Source organism: Salvia hispanica, chromosome 6, assembly GCF_029641045.1.
Source record: "Salvia hispanica isolate PSC_SH4W2 chromosome 6, Shi_PSC_v1, whole genome shotgun sequence".
Classification (NCBI taxonomy): domain Eukaryota; kingdom Viridiplantae; phylum Streptophyta; class Magnoliopsida; order Lamiales; family Lamiaceae; genus Salvia; species Salvia hispanica.
The window spans coordinates 19903329-19922844 of NC_142697.1; the positions used below are offsets into that span (position 1 = coordinate 19903329).

Sequence of the window (19516 nt, forward strand, 5' to 3'; positions counted from 1 at the left end):
TCATCATGTACCGCCTGGCCGTATAGCCCCATGAGTGAGTATAGTGCACCTATATACATATACCGCCTGGCCTTATAGCTCATGGGCAATTCATCATCATATATCATCATGAACCACCTGGCCGTATAGCCCCATGAGTGAGTATAGTGCACCTATATACATATACCGCCTGACCTTATAGCTCATGGGGCAATTCATCATCATATATCATCATGAACCACCTGGCCGTATAGCCCCATGAGTGAATATGGTGCACAAAACATATCATTGCCACCGCGCGTGGCCCGATCGAATTAATCTCATCATATGACATGCCAATTTTTCCCAACGATATCAACTAAGCACGGGAAATCACATAAGTCATCATGCTCACTCGTCAATCCATCTTATTCCCAAATCATTCGTTAATTCATCTCATTACCATATTTCATCCATTATTTGCATATTCTATATGTCATGTCTAACTGTGACAACAAATCACATATGCATAAATAATCGTATAGAATTATAAATATACATTTAACACATGGTAGCATATAACACCACACAAGAAAATTAAGCTCTTAAATACTGAGTGCACTACATGATAGGCTTATGAGTACCTGCCTTTTACCACCTTAACTCTCCGGTCACTCCATATTCTTCTCCCATTTTATTATCGTCTTCTCAATTTGTTTATTAAACACGTAAATCTCTTAATGATTTTATGACCTCACATTTATCCTACAAGCTTTACCAATAATCTAGTTCTCCATATTTCTTTTACTCTCAATCCCATTCTTTCGTTTACTACCCAAAAGTCCTCATTAACATCATATACTGTATATTATACTCATTTCATTTATTCTTCATATAATAACAGTTACTATTGACTGATAACTATTCATGGCTTGATTCCAGTTATGTTATAAATTAACCAAATATACTAAATGCCTAAGTAAATTCTAAAATTATCTGTAACACCCCGAGTTTTCGTGCACTAATTTTAGAGTATAAAAAAAATTTTGGGCGAAAAGACGATTGGAATTAAAGTGCAAGGAAATTTCTACTTCAATTTTAAAAGTAGAAGAGATATTCTTATTGGAAAAATGCTTGGAGAAATAGAAATACATGGGATGTAATTGAGAATAAAGTATTTAAGTACATACATCTTTATTTGGTACAAGAATGAATAGTGACAACTACTACTATCCTAATGGTCTCAAGACCTAAGACTTTGACTCCAAGCTAGGAGTAAGAATGAGAATGCAGACATAGTGGGGATAAGATTCCCTCTTCTTCTTTCCCCATCCTTCTCGATTTCTTCAGCCACAAGACTCCAAATTTCCAGCTATGGTACCTGCAATTTAGCACAAGAATGGGGTTAGAAGATGACTCACAAATAAAGAGGAAGGGAGACACAAGCTTAATTAGGAAAGGGAAGTAGTAGGCAAGGTAGAGGCTGCAGTATAGAGCCTGAGGTCAGCCATTTTTGGCACATTCTCAATTAGCATCAAAGAGGAACCAAGACAAGAGAGCTTAGTAGAATGAGCCTCTACACAAGCCCAATATAGACATGAGCAAAATTCTAGTTTTCCCCATCGATCAAGGCTGAGGAAACGGCCAAGAGAGAGACAGCCACACATACACCAAAGTAGTAAGGATGACATGAACATGAAACTCAAAAGAGGTAGAGCTGGCAGCCCCAAAATAGGAGCCTTTGCCTCCAAGTCTCAAGCACAAACTGCCAAAATTGAAGCCTATATAAGCAGCCCCAATCTTCTTCTCCTCCCCTCATTCTCAACACTATAATTTCACCAAATAAGTCAAGGAATATAGCAAGGAAGGGAGAAGGAGCAAGGAGGAGTTTGAGGCAGGACATCAGTCCCACCCAAGAGGATTCATCAAACTTAGGTAACACCACAACCAAAACTTTGCATCATGTAGAACAACAAATAGATAGCACAAGAACTTAGAATTTCCATAAGATTCTCACAACCAAGTATGGAACAATAGCAGAAACCTCAAGATCTCCCACAGTAAGCTTGTGTAAGAATAGAGACTCAATACAGTAAGCTAAATGCCCCAATTGAAAAAAAATCAGAACTTTAATACCATAGCCAAAGACCAATTCCAGTGAGCACTCAAAAAGGATGGATCATGGAATTTAAATACTCCAACAAGATCATACGAAATACCATCAATCTCCAATCTATTAGAATTTAAAGAAACTGAGTAAAGGAGAAAATGGGAGGTGACTTAGCTTAGGCAGAGGGGCTGCCGGGCGACGAGCAAGCGTCGACGGAGTCCGCGGAGCGGCTACTGCGGCTGAGAGAGGAAGAGTGAGGCGAGGCCCTCCTCTCCGCCGCTGGATTCGCCGAGAAGGCGATGGAGGCAGCAGCCCTTCTGGCAGCTGGAGGCGTGAGTGCGACGGCGAGCTTCGGAGCTTCCCCACGCGAGCCGGAGAAAGAGTGCGCGCAGCACTAGGAGCCCGACAAGTGCTCGGCAGCGGCGCTGCCACCGCTGGCGCGAAGAAGCAACGGGGAGGGCTCGACAAAGAGGGCAGCGAAGAGGGAGAACTCAATGGAGGAAGGAGTACGCGCCGATGGAACTCCGAACTTCCGTTGAGGCGGGGCGCGGTTTCGCCGGAGAGGAAAGGCGCCGCCTCTGATTTTGAATTTAGGGATTTTGATTTTGATTTGGGGATTTGTTTTGGAATTAAGAAATGAAAGGAGAAGATGTATAAGGGGAAGAAGGAGAGGGCTCCGGCGACGCCGGAGATGGCAATTCGCCGGAGATGGAAGAGTGGTTGTCGCTGCTGCTTCTTCTTCTTTAGAAAGAGTTCGTTTGGGAATAAGATGAATTTGGAGAAGAAGGGTTGATCGATGGAGTATAAGGGGAGTATGTTGGGCCAATTTATTTTAAATAGTTGTTGGGCCTTAGTAATTAATTAAGAGGGCCGATTAATTGTGAAGAAAAATACACCAATTACATGTCTAAATAGTTTGAGTCGAGAATTATTTATGAGAAGTTGGAATTTATTTAAGGATTGAGTTGGAGCTCAATTAATTAATTCCCGAATAATTTACTAAGTTTCCAAAGATGGAAAATATTGAAGTTGGAAAAGCGAGGGCCGACCGGCGTCGCCCGCGACGCCTCGGACGGCCGCTAAGGAAATAGGAGGAAAGAGAGACGACGTTCTCGAGCCACAAAAATAATTAAGTTTAATAAAGAAGTGCTATTAATTAAATTTCCCGATTTAATTAATATGCAAGTTTCTAAAAATTTCCTAGAAGTGAACGAAAGATAAGAGAATTAATTAGGGGCATGCATTCCTATAAGTATGAGAACTTCTTGAGTCTTATTAGTACGTTGTTTGCTTTCAAAAGGCTATCTTTGCGAGTAAAGGCGGAGTGAGGAAAAATCAAGTTAAGGAGCTTTAAACGAACGAGATGGGCTTTCGAACTAAAGTGTTTTTACGTGGCCTTTTGAACTAAAGTATTTTAGTGAGCTTTTTATTTATGATATGATGTTACGTAGGCTTTCGAACTAAAGTGTTTTTTTTTACGTGGGCTTTCTTTTAATATCCAGCACACTAGTGTGGATATAAAGCAAATACATTTGAAGTTATGAAAAATCATCTTTCTCTCAAAATGGAGCTATGTTTCTCTTCAAAATTATTGTCATGCCATAAATGTTTTTTTTGATAAATGAGATTGAATGTCATGGAATGGAATGGATTTATGAACGGAATGGATTCACGAATGGAATGGATTCACGAATGGAATTGATTTATAGATGGAATGGATTCACGAATGGAATGGATTTATGGATGGAATGGATTTATGGATGGAATGGATTTATGGATGGAATGGATTCACGAATGGAATGGATTTATAGATGGAACGGATTCACGAATGGAATGGATTTATAGATGGAATGGATTCACGAATGGAATGGATTTATAGATGGAATGAATTCACGAATGGAATGGATTTATAGATGGAATGGATTCACGAATGGAATGGATTTATGAACGAATGGAATGGATTTATGAATGCATGGAATGGATTTATGAATGAATGATGAACGATGAAAGAACCTAGTCTGTAGTCGAACTTTTAGCTCACAAAAGAACTTAGTAAGCTCGGGCCTTTTAAGAAAACCCCTGTGTGTTACTGTGATGGCTTGACAACTATATAATGTATGTTTTGTTTTCGGCACGTGTCCACTGAGTACACCAAGTACTCAGCCCTGCATATGTTTTAAAAATGTGCAGGTTGAGCAGTGATGACGGCGGGCGGTGTTGAGCATAGACGATGAAGATCATTCGATAGAATAGTACTTGGATGCGTTGTGTCTCCATACACGATGTCATCTGCTCTTGACTCTTCCGCTGCAATGTAAAAGTCGAGATTTCATTCTCTTGTACCATGCACTCTGATTTTTATATATGTTCCAAGTTATTTCAGTTCAAGTTCAGTTGTGCCACAGTTTTCCCCTTTCTTCCCCGCTTCTTTCATCCTCCCCTAGTCACGATCAACCGGGCTTTCTATCCTTAGAAAGTGCGGCCGTGACATTATCTCTACTTACTTTCCATATTAATTTTCCACATATTTCATTTTCATACTTATTTCATATCATTAAACTATCTAATTAAAAAGGACAAAGCTTCAAGGCACCATTCACCCGGCACTATTCACAGCCAATTTTAATAACTTCAGTAATTTCATTATTAAACCTTCTTAAAAAATCCTCCTAAGTTTATATCCATGCTTAATACTTATGCTAAACTAATCTAAAATCAAAACATCCAAAACTTTCATTACTATGCTAATTTAATTTCCCCTTATCTCCAATATTCTAACTTATTTTCAAAATCCATTCATTCTTAAACGATTAATTTCTATAAAATCATAGCATATATCAAATCAATGTCTAGAATATATTCATACGAGCAAATATCACGATTAGTTTCATTAGGTCTATAAACTTAGATGTTTTTATCAAACTTCCAAAATCTATTAATTGATTATTATTAATTCTAATAAAATTACATTATGCAATTTATCAAGTCTAGATTTGATGCCTTTATCTTTTTACAGGAAGCTCGACTTTGACAATCTCCGCCCCACTTCGATCACCCTACATATGGCAGATAGAACCACAACAACACCGAGGGGGATCGTTGAGGATGTTTTGGTAAGGTTTGGTGAATTCATTTTCCCCGCTGATTTTGTAGTATTGGACATGCAGGAGGACAAGAAGGTATCCTTGATACTTGGAAGACCATTCCTAGCAACCGGAAGGGGCCATGATAGATGTTCAAAAGGGGGAGCTGACGTTGCGGTTACATGATGAAAGCATCACTTTCAACATTTATGACGCCCTGAAGTTCCATGGAAAGGAAGGAGCAGAAGGCTATCAAGAGTGCAATGTCATCCCAGTGGTCACGGATTGCGTGGGGGAAGTGGAAGTCACTTATCATCGGAACCAGGACCCCTTGGAATCGTGTCTAGTGAATTCTTTCACACCCACTACTGACCCTTCTTGTGACACTAATGTTTGTGCTATGAATGCAGAGCTTGTGGTACTCCCCGAAAGAATTCCTCAATTGGGGAATACATTCTTGCCATTGCGAACCCCTGAGGAAGAAGAAGAGAGGAAAAAGGAATCGGGGAAACCACGAGGTCCGCCTAAAGTGGAATTGAAGCCACTCCCAAACATCTCAGGTACGCATTTCTAGGGCCAGATAGCACTTACCCCGTTGTTGTGGCCGCTGCTTTGAGTGATGAGGAATGTGATAAGCTGCTATGTGTTTTAAACAAGTACAGGTCTGAAAAGGATTAGCCCAACCACATGCATGCATAGGATTTCACTTGAGGAAGGGCATAAACCCCGTGTGCAAAACCAACGTAGACTAAATCCAATCATGCAAGATGTAGTAAGGAAAGAAGTGATTAAGCTTTTAGACGCATGAATTATCTATGCTATATCAGATAGTGAATGGGTTAGTCCTACGCAGGTAGTAGCTAAGAAAGGGGGGATGACTGTTGTGCCCGGAAAGGATGGTGAGATGATTGCCACAAGAATAGCTATAGGGTGGAAAGTATGCATTGATTATAAGATGTTAAATACAGCCACTAGGAAAGATCACTTCCCTTTGCCCTTTATTGATCAAATGCTTGATAGATTAGGGGGGTATGATTACTATTGTTTTCTAGATGGTTATTCTCCTTATAATCAAATTGCAATTGCTCCCGAGGATCAATATAAATCTGTCTTTACTTGCCCAAATGGGATATATGCTTATAGGAAGATGTCTTTTGGTCTTTGTAATGCTCCTGCTACTTTTCGGAGATGTATGATGGCGAATTTTCATGATCTTATTGAAAGGGTAATGGAAGTCTTTATGGACGATATCTCTGTTTTTGGAAAATCTTATGATCACTGTCTTGAAAATTTGGCTATGGAGTTGCAAAGATGTGTCGAGACTAACCTTGTTCTTAATTGGGAGAAATTCCACTTCATGGTAAAAGAAGGTATTTTTTCTAGAACACAAGGTATCTTCTGCAGGGATAGAAGTTGATCTAGCCAAGATTACTGCCATTGAAAGATTGCCACCCCCATCTAGCGAGAAGGCCGTGAGAAGTTTCTTGGGACACGCAGGGTTTTATAGGAGATTTATCAAGGACTTCTCAAAAATCTCAAAGCCTCTTTGTAAATTACTCGAGAAAGATGTGAAATTTAATTTTACATCTGATTGTGTGCAGACATTTGAGGATTTGAAGAAGACTTTAGTAAGCGCGCCCATCCTCATCACCCCAGATTGGAGCCAACCTTTTGAAATCATGTGTGACGCAACCTTTTAATTTAAATATTAATTTTGTTAGTATTAATTATTCACCCTATTTCAGTTCACGAGTTCAATTCGTCGAATCCATTCCATAAATCCATTATATTTGGCGCGACGTCTGATTTCTGATGCTGGGAAGAAGGAACGAATCAATTCAACCCCACCCGACTCCGGATGCAGAAATGGAGCGGGAAATCCACCCGACTCTTCAACAAATAGTCAATTTGAAGGTTTGAGGATTTGAATAGTTGATTAACCAGTGAACTGTGGAAACACGATTTAGGGTTTTTGGAGATTTAGGTATTCATTTTGCTGATCAATTCTTGGTTTCTTATTTAGTTAGTGGAGAGCGGAGAAAAAGAGCGATTGAAGGAGTTATTAGTGGAGAGGCTTGTGGAATGTGGCTGGAAAGATGAGATGAAAGCCCTCTGCAGGTTCTGCTTAGACCTTCATTTGATTTAATAATTATATATATTCAAATACATGTTGGGTGTCACGACCACAACTCCCTAGTGCTAGTGAGCGTAGCTATTTCACGACTAAACAATTCTCAATAATCAAGGGGACAACATAAAAAGGATGAAATCACTCAAATCAAAAGTATCAAAGGCATATGGGTACGTAGTCAAAACGTGATCAGAGTATCAAGACTAAGTTCAAAGCTTGCAAGTACATAATTCTAAGTTTTTTGCAGCGGAAGAGTCCAAGACAAAATAGCACGTATGAAGACATGCTACTTTGGGCTACCTAACTACTTATTTAATATGCTTGTCCCAACACCTTCGCCTGCTCGTCCACGTTCAACCTGCACATTTGAAAATAACATGCAGGGCTGAGTACTTGATATACTCAGTGGGCACATTGCCAAAATAGTTCTATCTTTAATTGTCAATGCCACAGTTGAGTGATCACGGGGTTTTACTTAAAGGACCCGAGTCACTAAATACTTTTCCTTTAGTAAAGATTTTGACTGCGCAATCACGTAACATAGATATACCATATCTGAATCTTGTGTGAACCGGGAATGTGGCCACATTCCACGACGGTCACTGGACCGGCCAACCCCTTTTGTTAGCTCACGGTCCCCTTATGTGTACACTAGTCCGAGTAGGGTTTGCGGCCCTACTGGGACCCGAATTCGATTTAACTTGAATTGGCATAGCCAAGCAGATAGGTAATCATAAAACAAAACATGGCATGACAACATACTTGAGCAAAGAATCACATTTTCATACTAAAAACACGTTTTAAAAGAATGCCCACCTCAAAAGCTAAAACTCCTTCCGAAATTTCCTTAACTTGGTCTTAGATGACGTTCGAAGACGTCCCTTTAGGAAATAAAAAGATACTTAATTAGATTTTGAGATATCCATTAAGCTTAAGCATGAATGCATCCTAAGTGCGATGATCATTTTATTCTTTCTCTAAATTTTCTGGAAGAGTTCTAGAATTCTTGAGTATTAATTAAATCAGTAGATTTAATTAAATTAGTAAAATTATTCACTTAACTAGAGGGTGCTACCTCCCATGCCATTTATTTAAACATACTAAAATAAACTCGAGGTCTATTTATCGTTCGCGTATCGTAGTCTCTTAAAATTAATTATTTGAGCACTCGTACTAAAAATCCGGAAGAAAAACAACTTATCCTTGTGGAGATAAATTAGCGGACTATTATTTAATCCATAACGTAGGAGAGTCCATGGTTTAATTAAATTCTTAGCCCATATTTTAATTAATTGGTGGCCCAACCTATTACTAAAGAGGCCCAACCAAATAAAAATAAGGGAGGCCCAAAACAAAGAAAAGGGGAGAAGCCCAAATTCTCCTTAATCCATAACCATCGACATCTCTCTCTCACTTTCACAAAATTCCCAAAATCAAACCCTAAACCCAAAATCAACATCTCTCTCTTCTTTCTCTCGGCGGTATCGCCGCCAACCGCCGCCGTCCGCCGCCGCTTCGTCCTCCTCCGCGGCCGCCCGACAAGCAGGGCCGCCGCCTGCTCCATCGCTTGGCGCCACTCCGGCCATCTCCCCTTTTTCCCTCTTCTTCTTTCCTTCTCGGCGGAAATCGACTCCGTTCGCCCCGCCTCGCAGTCGCCGGAGCACAGTCGTCGGCTCTGCTTGCTGTTTCCCTCCTCCGTCGGCGCATCTGAGAATCGGCTTCCCACTCTCGAATTCCCCTCTCCGTCGAAGCCACGGAGGAGTTTTTGGCTCGCGCCGCGTCGCCGCTTACGGCGGGGCACCTACCTCTGCCCCCCTTCGGTTCGAGGCCTAAGTCGCCGCTTCCTCACGCCGCTGCTCTAGCAGCGCCGCCGTTACGATCAGTTCACCGGCTCCGTCGTCATTCGGCCCTAGCTGGACGGCCCTGTTTGGTCCCACTCTCGATTCCGAAGCTAAGCTCTACTACCCCCTTTCATTTCTTTGTATTTTGTTGAGACTTGGGCAGTAGTTATGTTGGTGGCTTTTGATTATTGTGATTTGAGTTTGTGATTTCTGAGATAAAACTAGCTCACTGGAATGAGCTCGACTTTTGGGGCTAAAGTGTTGATCTTGAAAAGGTTATAGTTTGCTACTGAAAATTAGCTTAAAGGCAGCCTATTGTGCTCTTGTTCCATTTATGTGTTAAGCTCTAAGAATGCTACTACTGTTATGAGATTTCTATAGCCATGATTCTGTGTTCTTGAGCTAGCATGGTGTTCTAAACAAGGGCAGAGGGTGTGCTTGTGTCATATTGATTGTGGTTCTTAAGTTGTGGTGCCTCTATATGATGACATGAAAATTTGATTGGGAGAAAAGGGTGGAGGTGTATTACCTCTGAAATTCGAAGGAGTGGCTGACTTGCTGCTGCTCACTACTTGCTCTACCCTCTAACTCTCTGTTTTTGCTGAATTTTGAAGTGTGTGTGAAAGGAGTTGGTGTGTGGTGTGGAGGGGCCTTTATAGGCCGAGCTTTGGTGTACTCTTGAGCCTTAAATGGCTGTTGTACCATTTGTTGCTATGTGGCAAAAAATCAAATCTGAAACTCATTGTCTTATGTTCACTTTAGTTGGCTGTTTACTCTTGAGTAATTAAGGAGCTGCTTTAGCTCTTTGTTATCTTATTGCAGTCAATCCTTTCTGATGGTCTTCACCCTACTTTTATTTAATTTATTTTGTTTCTATTCTGGAGTACAAGTACTCTTGCATTCATATAACTTGTCTGATTATTGCAGGGTGCATAAGAGAGACATTGGGAGTGGAAAGGAGTGTAGGGGCTGACTTGCCATTTTTGGGGAGGCTCTAGATCTATTATGGGTAAAACAAGTTTGTTCCATTTCTCTTGCAAATGGGCTCTTTTAATTCTCTTGTACATATGCATTAAATATCTTGTTTGTATTTTGCAGGTGGGGAAGAGGAGTGTAGGCTGCCTAGGCTGCTCCAAAAGTGGCTGCCCTCGGCCCAAAGGGCTGACTTAATGGGCCGCGACGGGGTGTAACGTGGACTTGGTTAGAGAAGGCCCGAAAGAACATTTCCTTTGTATTTTAAAATTCCTTTTTGTGGTTTCATGAGTTCAACAAGTAAGCTAAGTAGTAAGCTCAGGGGTGTGTACATGTATTCTTATTCATGACGTCGACCTTGTATTCTTTGAAATATTAAATTTTGTTTACCAACGCAATTAAACACGACTTCATTTTTTTTCATTCGTTCGTCGTTCCCTTCTCATTTGTATTTCGCAACTTAATGTTTAGTTAGGCATATCAGCCAAGGTTAACAACTAAAACAATCATTAACAAACACCTAAAGGATGGCATGCGTTCCTAAGCACGACAAAAAAAAAAAAGATTTGTAAGCTAAGGCGACTTAAGAGGCGGGTATTACATTGGGTCTAGTTAACATTTGTCAACAATGTTTACTTGCTTCGGCACACTGAAGTTGTATAGAAGATTAGGGACTTGGGAGGTGCTTTTTACCAATTTAAATTCCAACATATTTCATATTCCTAATGTTGTCAAATTATATGGATTGTTTGAAATAACTCCAGATTCTCCTCGTACCAGGGGGGGTTAAGTCACTACAAATCCTTGGACAAAGGGTTTCACATCACCCCTGATGTGCATATTATAATTTAATTGAATTAAAAGCTGTAAAACCAAAATTTCGTTCAGATCTTTTAATGTATATTTAAACTCGTGTTCACATTAACTCTTTATACTATCATTAATAATCAATATAGGAAACATTTTATTATTGCGAGTTAATAGATTCTAAAGTGTTAGTAAATGTTGTTCATTCGATCAGTATTTAATGAATTAAATTTAGTGTGATCTTGGAACTCTATGCAGTGTAAATTTTTAACATGTTAATCATTAAAAAAATGATTTGAGTGCCAGGCAAGAAATACTTAAAGAGTGTTACAGGTACCTTATCATATTTGTACTAAACATTTTAATCATTCTTATTGGTTGTACAACAGTTCTTCAAGACTCGTGGGAGATTAAGTTTTTGAGTCTGACAATAATTGAATTATTGACTTAACGTTTGGTTGTTTTATAGTGGTGATTGATAGAATTCTGGAATGTCGAATTCTCAAATACGGAATACTACATTTTCCATTACTTGACCATCATGGCTTTCATTCATCCTTCATCTTTTTATATCCCCCACTCTAGTTTAATCATGGATTCTAATTTCTCTTGTGTGCTTACACCATTAACTTTGCTTGAACATTTTTTTTCTGATAGGGAGTTTGCAAAGAAGAAGGGAAGGGATACTGTAACTGTTCATGAGCTTGTCAAAGTCATAACTCCAAAAGGAAGAGGTGGGTTTCTCCCTATTCATTTGTGTTAATATGGAGTACTAATGATTTACATAGTACTTCTTAAGTTTCATGGATTGTATTATTATATTTGGCTTTCTTATTCCTTCTTTTTACTGTTTAATTATTTATTCATTCTTTCTTTTATTTCTCAGCAGTGCACATGTTCTGATTTGTTAGTAGAGGACATGTATCAATAAGATTGAATGATTGAATTAGTATTGTTAATCTTTTTAACTTCAAGGGCGTTTGGAATACCAATGTCCTTATTGTAGCATTTATCTTATTACGAATATAATACATGCACAGCTTCTAGATTCTGATCATCCACACGTGATTGAAAGATGGAGGCAACTAAATGTAAACATGAGAGATTTTATAGTTGTTAGCTTGATATTAAATTTATTATACTTTCTTTCTATAAATTCAAGTATCAACACCTTTGCGGAGAACATATTTTATTTTCTAGTAGGCACTATTCATTATATTTTTCAGTTACGTTTATAATGATGATTGCGATAAATTTTATGCAGTGTTTCAGCAAACTGTTTACGAATGATTGTTTATAAAATATTGATAGTCAGCTTACTTTACCGATTCAGTACAATTGCACATGAATAAAAATTAAATGCAACTGCTTTGACTTAACCCTGGTGTTGGTTGTAAGCAAAAAGAAATACCGGGAAACCTCAGGGTTTGCAATACATACATGGCAGGCATGTGGACAGCGTGAACATGACTTGAAACAATTAAAAAATGCCTGACTTGTAAAGATCTACTGGAAAGCTAGATTCACAAATGAAGTTTTAGGACATATCATTCATCTTAAAATTCCTTTTATGCGAATCTACCCTTCCTTCTCTCTTTTATCTATGGAATCCCAATTAACTTGAAAAGTTTAGGTTCAAACTCTTACATTCTTCTCTGTGTTGAGTTACTAGTATATCGTTGCAAGTTCAAGCTTCACAATCACCTACCATGAGGGTGAAGTATTTGCTATAATCCACCTATATCTGGCCCCAATTATGCTAACACACCAGCAGCCTGCTATCAATATTTCCTGTCTTTTTCTCTTATTTATTTAGTCCTACGTTCTATTTTGTTTTGCTCCAATGTTTCTCTAAGAAAAAACTGGTAAATGATTCAATGTTGATCTAGAGAAAAATGTTGATTACAACATTCAGCACATAAATACCTTGCAATTATAAGATTTGTGATTTTTATTAGTCTATTAATTTATCCAGAAAGAAGTGACTCTAGACATCACATATCAATGGCTACTAAACGGGTTTTTTATACAGGCGTTGATGCCTGATTAAACAGATTACTAGTCATAAAGGTTGGCTTTTGGTTCAACGCATCCTGTGTTTGAAGTTATGAAGTCAATTTAAAAGATAATATACAATGTTAACTTGAATGTAAAGTATATTTACTTGGGACTATTTTTTCTTTATAGAGCAGTATGGTTTCCAAGTGCGAACATCTTATTTCATATCATTAGAAATTTGTGTAAACATCTGTAAAAATAATATTGTTGGTTGGAACTTACTCTGAGAATGCAGCATTTAGATATAGGTTCAAGTTCCAAGCTTTTCTTAGTGGGGTAAGCATTGGTTTTGGCTTGACTTGCATTGTTGCTAATCATAACTTTAGACATTTAATTGGAATTAGAACCATGTTAGTGTGGCAAATATATACAAACCATAGTAGTGTATAAGATGAACCTTTTTATAAATGATGCTTGTTACTTTACTGCAGTATAGTTAGAAGTAGAAGAATACATTTAAGAAGTAGAATAATCTTTCATTCCAGTAAATAGGTTTTTGGATCAATAAACCTTGCTTTGATAAGTCATTAGGCTGAGCTCATCATATTAAAACTATTATGTGCAGTTACTTAGGCCATTTTTACATTGTTTGATAAGGATGGGTGTTACAAATTCCTTAACTGTACTTAATGTTAACTTTCATGGCTAGCCCCATAGCATGTTATTATTTTGAACTTAAGTAATTAGTTGGGTGATAAGTAATGTATCAATTACAAACCTACAGTATATCGTTATCTTCCTTGTACTAGCATAAAAATATTGATGGTATCAATTATAAATTTTATCATTTATAATCCAAAACAGAGTCAGCCACCGAATGACAATTTCTTGAAGTAAACAAGCACCATGGAATTAGATATTTGGATGCATCAAAGCTCATCTAATATGATTCAAGTGTCTGGTGATAGTATTTTATAGTATCGTTTGATCAATATGTTCTATTTGTTTTGCTTTCATCTTATAAATTCGGTCTTTTTGCATCCAGCTTTTGTACCTGATTCAGTGAGAGCAGAAATGCTGCAGCGAATTCGCTCATTTCTGGCATCAACTACTTGATGTGGAAGAAACTTGTACAAGCAAGCGCTCGGAGGGAAAAACACATACACATACATTATATCCTCTGGAGTTGGAGGAACACGTTGGGATGAGCAGCCAATAGAAATATCATGGAGGATAAATGGCTCTTATAATCGCTGGCTACAAGTTGACATTCTCCAATATAATGTCGTGATCACCAACGGTACATCTAAACTGTTATTGGCTTGTTGATGATCGATAAAGCTTATATTGTTAATTATTGTGAGTAAAGTTGTGATTAGTGGATAAACAATTTTTAATTGTTATTAGTTGTAGGGTGTAGCTTTGTCTGCGTGTAATTGGATGTTGTTGATTTGTGGTTGAGGTTGATGATGTTGTGAAACAACAAATAATGAGGAGATTACAATTGGTTGATATAGGCCACATAAGTATGATGGCATTGGTTAATTTGTGCTAAAAATCATGGCAGAAAATAGAATTTGATGAAGGAAATCTTTGTTTCTTGTGACCATTTATTTATTTATTTTGATAAAGATAGTTACAAGCATATCTAATTCTGGAAAGATATATTAAAAGGAAGTGGGGTTACTTTTCCTCTTAAAGCAAATAAATGGGCTTTCACTTTTGGTCTTCGTGGCTGTCCTATTAATCCCACTCTTATATTCTCTTGGATTGAATCATATTTCTCGAACTTTTACTTCGGGTGCGTGTCACATTTTGTTTTGCTAGTGCATAAATGTATGAGAGAGATATAAAAATATGTTATTTGAGTTTTTTGAATTTAGTGAAATTTCGGGTGTTTTACTGTTTTTTGTACACAATGGAAATAAATGTGATTCCTATTTTCATTCTTACTTTTTTTTTGGCTTGGTACATTGGAATAAATGAGGAATTGCGAAGAAATTGTCATTTTACTTTTATCTTTATTGGATTATACATTCATTACATTCTATCGTACTTATTAAGAAGGGTCTTAGAGTGTATTGCAATCAATAGTTGATTTTCTTTTTATCGAGTATGTTGTGGTATTGAGGTTTAGCTGGAATAAAGTAGCTTAAATTAATGAACTTAATACTAACTTAAAAGTTAATAATATAGAGTGTTTTGTTGAAGTTTATTTAAGTCTGTCTTATAAGATGTTTTGAAAACTTATGGTAGCATGTATTCTTTCTGTTTGCCAATAGGCAATAAGGAATTCACTTTGATTTGGCTTAGGTTTTAAAAAGTGTAATAGAAAGTGGATGGATAAAGTCAGTGGAGGTAGGTCATAGTTTTATAGTAGTAATAAATTATGAGAGAGATACAATTCATAGAACGTGGAGTTCATTACCAAAAGTAATAAAAAGCAAATGATACAATTACTACGATCGAGGTATGAAAATGACAAACTAGGAAGATTAGTAGTTGATGAAAGAATACTATTTTAAGAATTTATAAATTGTTAGTATTTGGATAATTGAAATTGTATTTACGGAGAGAGATGTGTGAGAAATATATCAAAAATTTTGGAAAAAAGAGTATATATTGGAAATAATCAAACATATTAGGGTTAACTTTGTGTAAGGATTGATGCTTATAAGACTATTCGCTCAAAATTTTGGAACTTTGCCGAAAATTCTAGTTTTCCATACTACTTTATATTACTATGTGTTTAATTACTCCCCTCATCCCATAATAGGAGTCACTCTTATTATGAGCACAAGTTTTATGAAATGTAAAGAATAGTTGGTTGAAAAAGTTACTGGAATATGAGACCCACTTTTTTATATTGATTTTATAATAAAATTTGAATGAGGTGAGTTAATGGAATATGAAACCTACTTACCATTTATGATAAAAATGAAGTGTGACTTTTATTGTTGGACATACCAAATTGGCAAGTGCGACTCTTACTAACTTTCGATTTGATATAATTTGCAGTTGACTCAGAATTAGTGATGACATGACTTGTTGATTAATTGACATGAGTTTCGATATTATATTTATTTTCGATAGTGCAGTGCACAGAGTGAAAAATGTCACGTCAATTAATCAACAAGGCATGTCACACTAATGTGCCAAAGTCAAACCAAATCAAAATTCAACTTATAACAAACATATTTAAAAGTTTATGTATAAAATTAGAATTTAATTTGATTATATTCAAATAACACAAAAATATAACGGGCTTGATGAGCTTTTTCTTTTGTCAACTCATAAGTTGTTTTGGACCTTATGTTTATAACTTATAAATTATTTAAAATTTTACTTAGTCAAACAAACCCCTTTGAAGAATTTATATGTTTTTTTATTAACTCACAAGCAGTACTCTTATAAGGTATTTTAAGAAACTTATTTATTCAGACAAACACTCTCGATAGACTGTACATTTTGATTATCTCAGTGAGGAGAAGACTTAAAGCAAAGGAACAATTGCACCTAAGTAATCTAACTTTAACTAAATTATTGATTTTTTTTAACCAGATATGATTTTGAGATTGAAACTGATTCTAGCTTAAATTAATGTCGGAATGATCTCCTCAACTCAAAGTGGCATATCGAGCTTCCACTAAACCTTTTACATGTTCATTTAGTGATAGATTCTCTAGAATATGCAAAATGGGAATTTAGTCAAGTAAAAAAGTCCAATTAGAGGGTAAGAGGGATATTGTCGTGCATTGAGATTCTTTAATAATGCATTAATCCTAATCAAATCGATAAATTTTATTTAGATTATAAGGATTTGATTAAAAATTATTTCAATATTACTCCCTCCATAGGAGTTCCATTTTCCATTTTAGTCCATTCGCAAATAAGAATCCCGGTTCATATTTACCACAAATAAAAATATGGTTTTACCTTCCACTAACTCATTCCACTCATATTTCATTTAAAACTAATATTCCCTCCGTCCCACTTTAGGAGTCTCGGTTGAGTTCGGCACGAGTATTAAGAAATATAAAGAAAAGTTGATGAAAAAAAATTGTGGAATGTGGGTCTTACCTTTTTATATTAGTTTTATAATAAAATGTGAGTAGAAAAGGTTAGTGGAATGTGGGGCTTAATACCATTTATGGAATATTCTAATCGGGACTCTTAAAGTGGGACACTCAAAAATGGTAAACCGGGACTCCTAAAGTGGAACGGATGGGATTACTATATATAAGTGGAACTATATTCTACTAACTTTTTCCCACCTACTTTTTTTAACATTTCTTAAAACTCGTACCGCCAAGAAATGAGATTTTTAATGGCGGACGGAGAGAGTAATAATTAATTAATTAATAGTTAAAATTGCGGCCGGCGGCCCCGCCAAAGTTTGTGTGTATTAGGATAGGATGAGTCATCTAATTGTAGGGCATAATTAGTTATTGTTAAAACATTAGATGTATTTGTGGAGAAGTAGTCCCACAGATACAGTCCACCAATTTATGTTAATGGGTATCAGGCTGGCAGATTAACTTTTACATTAGTGGAAACAAATTTAGTCTAATTAATTACAATTTACAATATCTCATTGGCACAATCATGCACCCACACTGCATCTTAATTTCTTACTATTATTTTCGTTATTACTTAAGTTGGGAGTAGACGTATATTCTAACTTGATATATTGTTTTAGCCGTATCAAGATATGAGATGCAATATTATTTTCAACAGTGAATCAAATTTTAGTATCTTACATGTGCGATTAAAGTCTTGGAAGATTAGTGCAGGTTGTTACACTAATGAGATGTCTGTTTTGTCGTTTTCCCCAGTGATATTCCAGAAGAATTAATCAAATTAAAATACTACGTATCCATCCAAAAAGAGTGATTGCTTTTTAAGATATAAATCAGATAAATCGTTTTGTTAATTATTCAGATTAGTTCAACTAAGGTTCTTAGATTTTCCTTGCAACAAATATTTTCCGGATTCATTGGATTGACAAAATTGAGAATATGAAGCGAAATGTTAATGAAGGTAGAAGAGGGGAGAAAAAGAAGAAAGGAAGTTATTTATAGGGAAAAAATGCTTATGATTATTAAAAAAATGGTAAACACGGTATCATACATAAAAATAAAAAAATAAAAATAAAATAAAAAAAAAAAAAACTTACAACAAACAACGCACACAAATAAAATAAAAGAAAACGAATGAGACATGCATTCGGTCTGGTTCGTTTGACAAACATATATAGGAATATATATTGGTCACAACAATAGATAGTATCAGAGTCTTAACCAGATCCTGTAGCTGAAGAAGAGGTGTTCGATCCTTTCTGGTTCCTCCTTACAAAAAGTAGATGTCTTCAAATGCCACCAACACCTAATCTGGAACGCATTGAGTTGCCCATGAACAATAAACTACACATGCAGTGAAATTACACGATGCTATGAATCAGTGAAGAGTTTGAATTTCGTTGCGATAGTTACCAACTTGATCACCTAAATAGTCGTAAAATCCAGAATTTGGTAACATAATAGGCCAATCTATACAATGAACTTTAAAGTCTTTTGATATATTGCATGAATGGATGTCTTAGTTTCAGCCTTGAGGTGTTCAAAACTCATAAAATTTAAATCATAACAGGAAATAAGTTAAATTTACAATAAATCAAAAGATTCTGACCCTATTTAGGCACTTCAAAGATTGAGTCTAATTCTTAATAAGATTTAAAGATTGAAATTAAAATTATAATTAACTAATTATCTATTTTCTTATAAGAACATCTCGAATTTAGTACAAATTTAATTTTGGACCGCAACCTAGAATTCAACGTCGGAAAGTTCAATCAACATATCGGATCCTAGCTTCAATAAACTTTCATATTCTTTAATTCATGATTTGTTAGAAAATCACTAAATTTGGTCAAAGGTCAAGTTTGCAACTTTTAAATATAGTTGATGAGTAAGTATATCATAAACTTTGACATTTTTTCAATTGTTTCATTTTAAAAATTAAAGACGTGGCTTGAAAATTTCTAGTGTTTTTAATTTATAAAATTAAAGATTGAGGGAAGATTTCGCGAGACTCTACTTGGCAAACGGGTCGATTGTTTAGGACGTTCCATCATTGTCCTAGGCCCTTCACTTTCATTACACCGGTGTGGATTCACGCGTGAAATAGCAATAGAGCTTTTCCAGACATTTGTAATTACATTCGTGGTCTAATTAGACACCATTTTGCTTCGAACATAGGAGTTGCTAAGAGTAAAATTCGTGGAAAAGAACGGATTGTATATGAAGTACTGCAGGAAGTCATGCAGGGGCATCCTGTATTGCTGAATAGAGATGTGGCTTTGATTAGGTGTATTTTCTTTGCGTCAAGATATATTTTTTCCAAATATGAGATGATGGGATAATTGAAAAAATGTTAAAATTATTGATAGTATAATTGATAGTTTTAAAAATTATGTAATTGATTAAATTAATTAAATTTGATGGTTATTTGGAATTTGGAATGTTTCGTACTAATATTATGATGAAACATAAAATGTAGTAATAATGTAAAAAAAAATGAGCTATGTGTTGTGATGCACAATAATGATATGCAACAT

At 36.3% G+C, this 19516-nt stretch overlaps 1 protein-coding gene and 1 long non-coding RNA gene across 2 annotated transcripts; both read left to right on the forward strand.

Moving 5' to 3' along the window:
* Positions 1–1128: 1128 nt before the first annotated feature.
* Positions 1129–14016, forward strand: LOC125206351 (uncharacterized). Its single transcript, XM_089061463.1, has 6 exons — positions 1129–1893; positions 4259–4382; positions 5085–7065; positions 7175–7269; positions 11560–11636; positions 13946–14016. Exons 3-6 carry the CDS (start codon positions 6964–6966, stop codon positions 14014–14016), a joined length of 345 nt encoding a protein of 114 aa, XP_088917589.1. The 5' UTR covers positions 1129–1893; positions 4259–4382; positions 5085–6963.
* Positions 9239–10518, forward strand: LOC148923328 (uncharacterized). The gene is made up of 2 exons (XR_016132581.1): positions 9239–10132; positions 10222–10518. It is a non-coding gene; the product is annotated as an uncharacterized LOC148923328 (long non-coding RNA).
* Positions 14017–19516: the final 5500 nt, after the last annotated feature.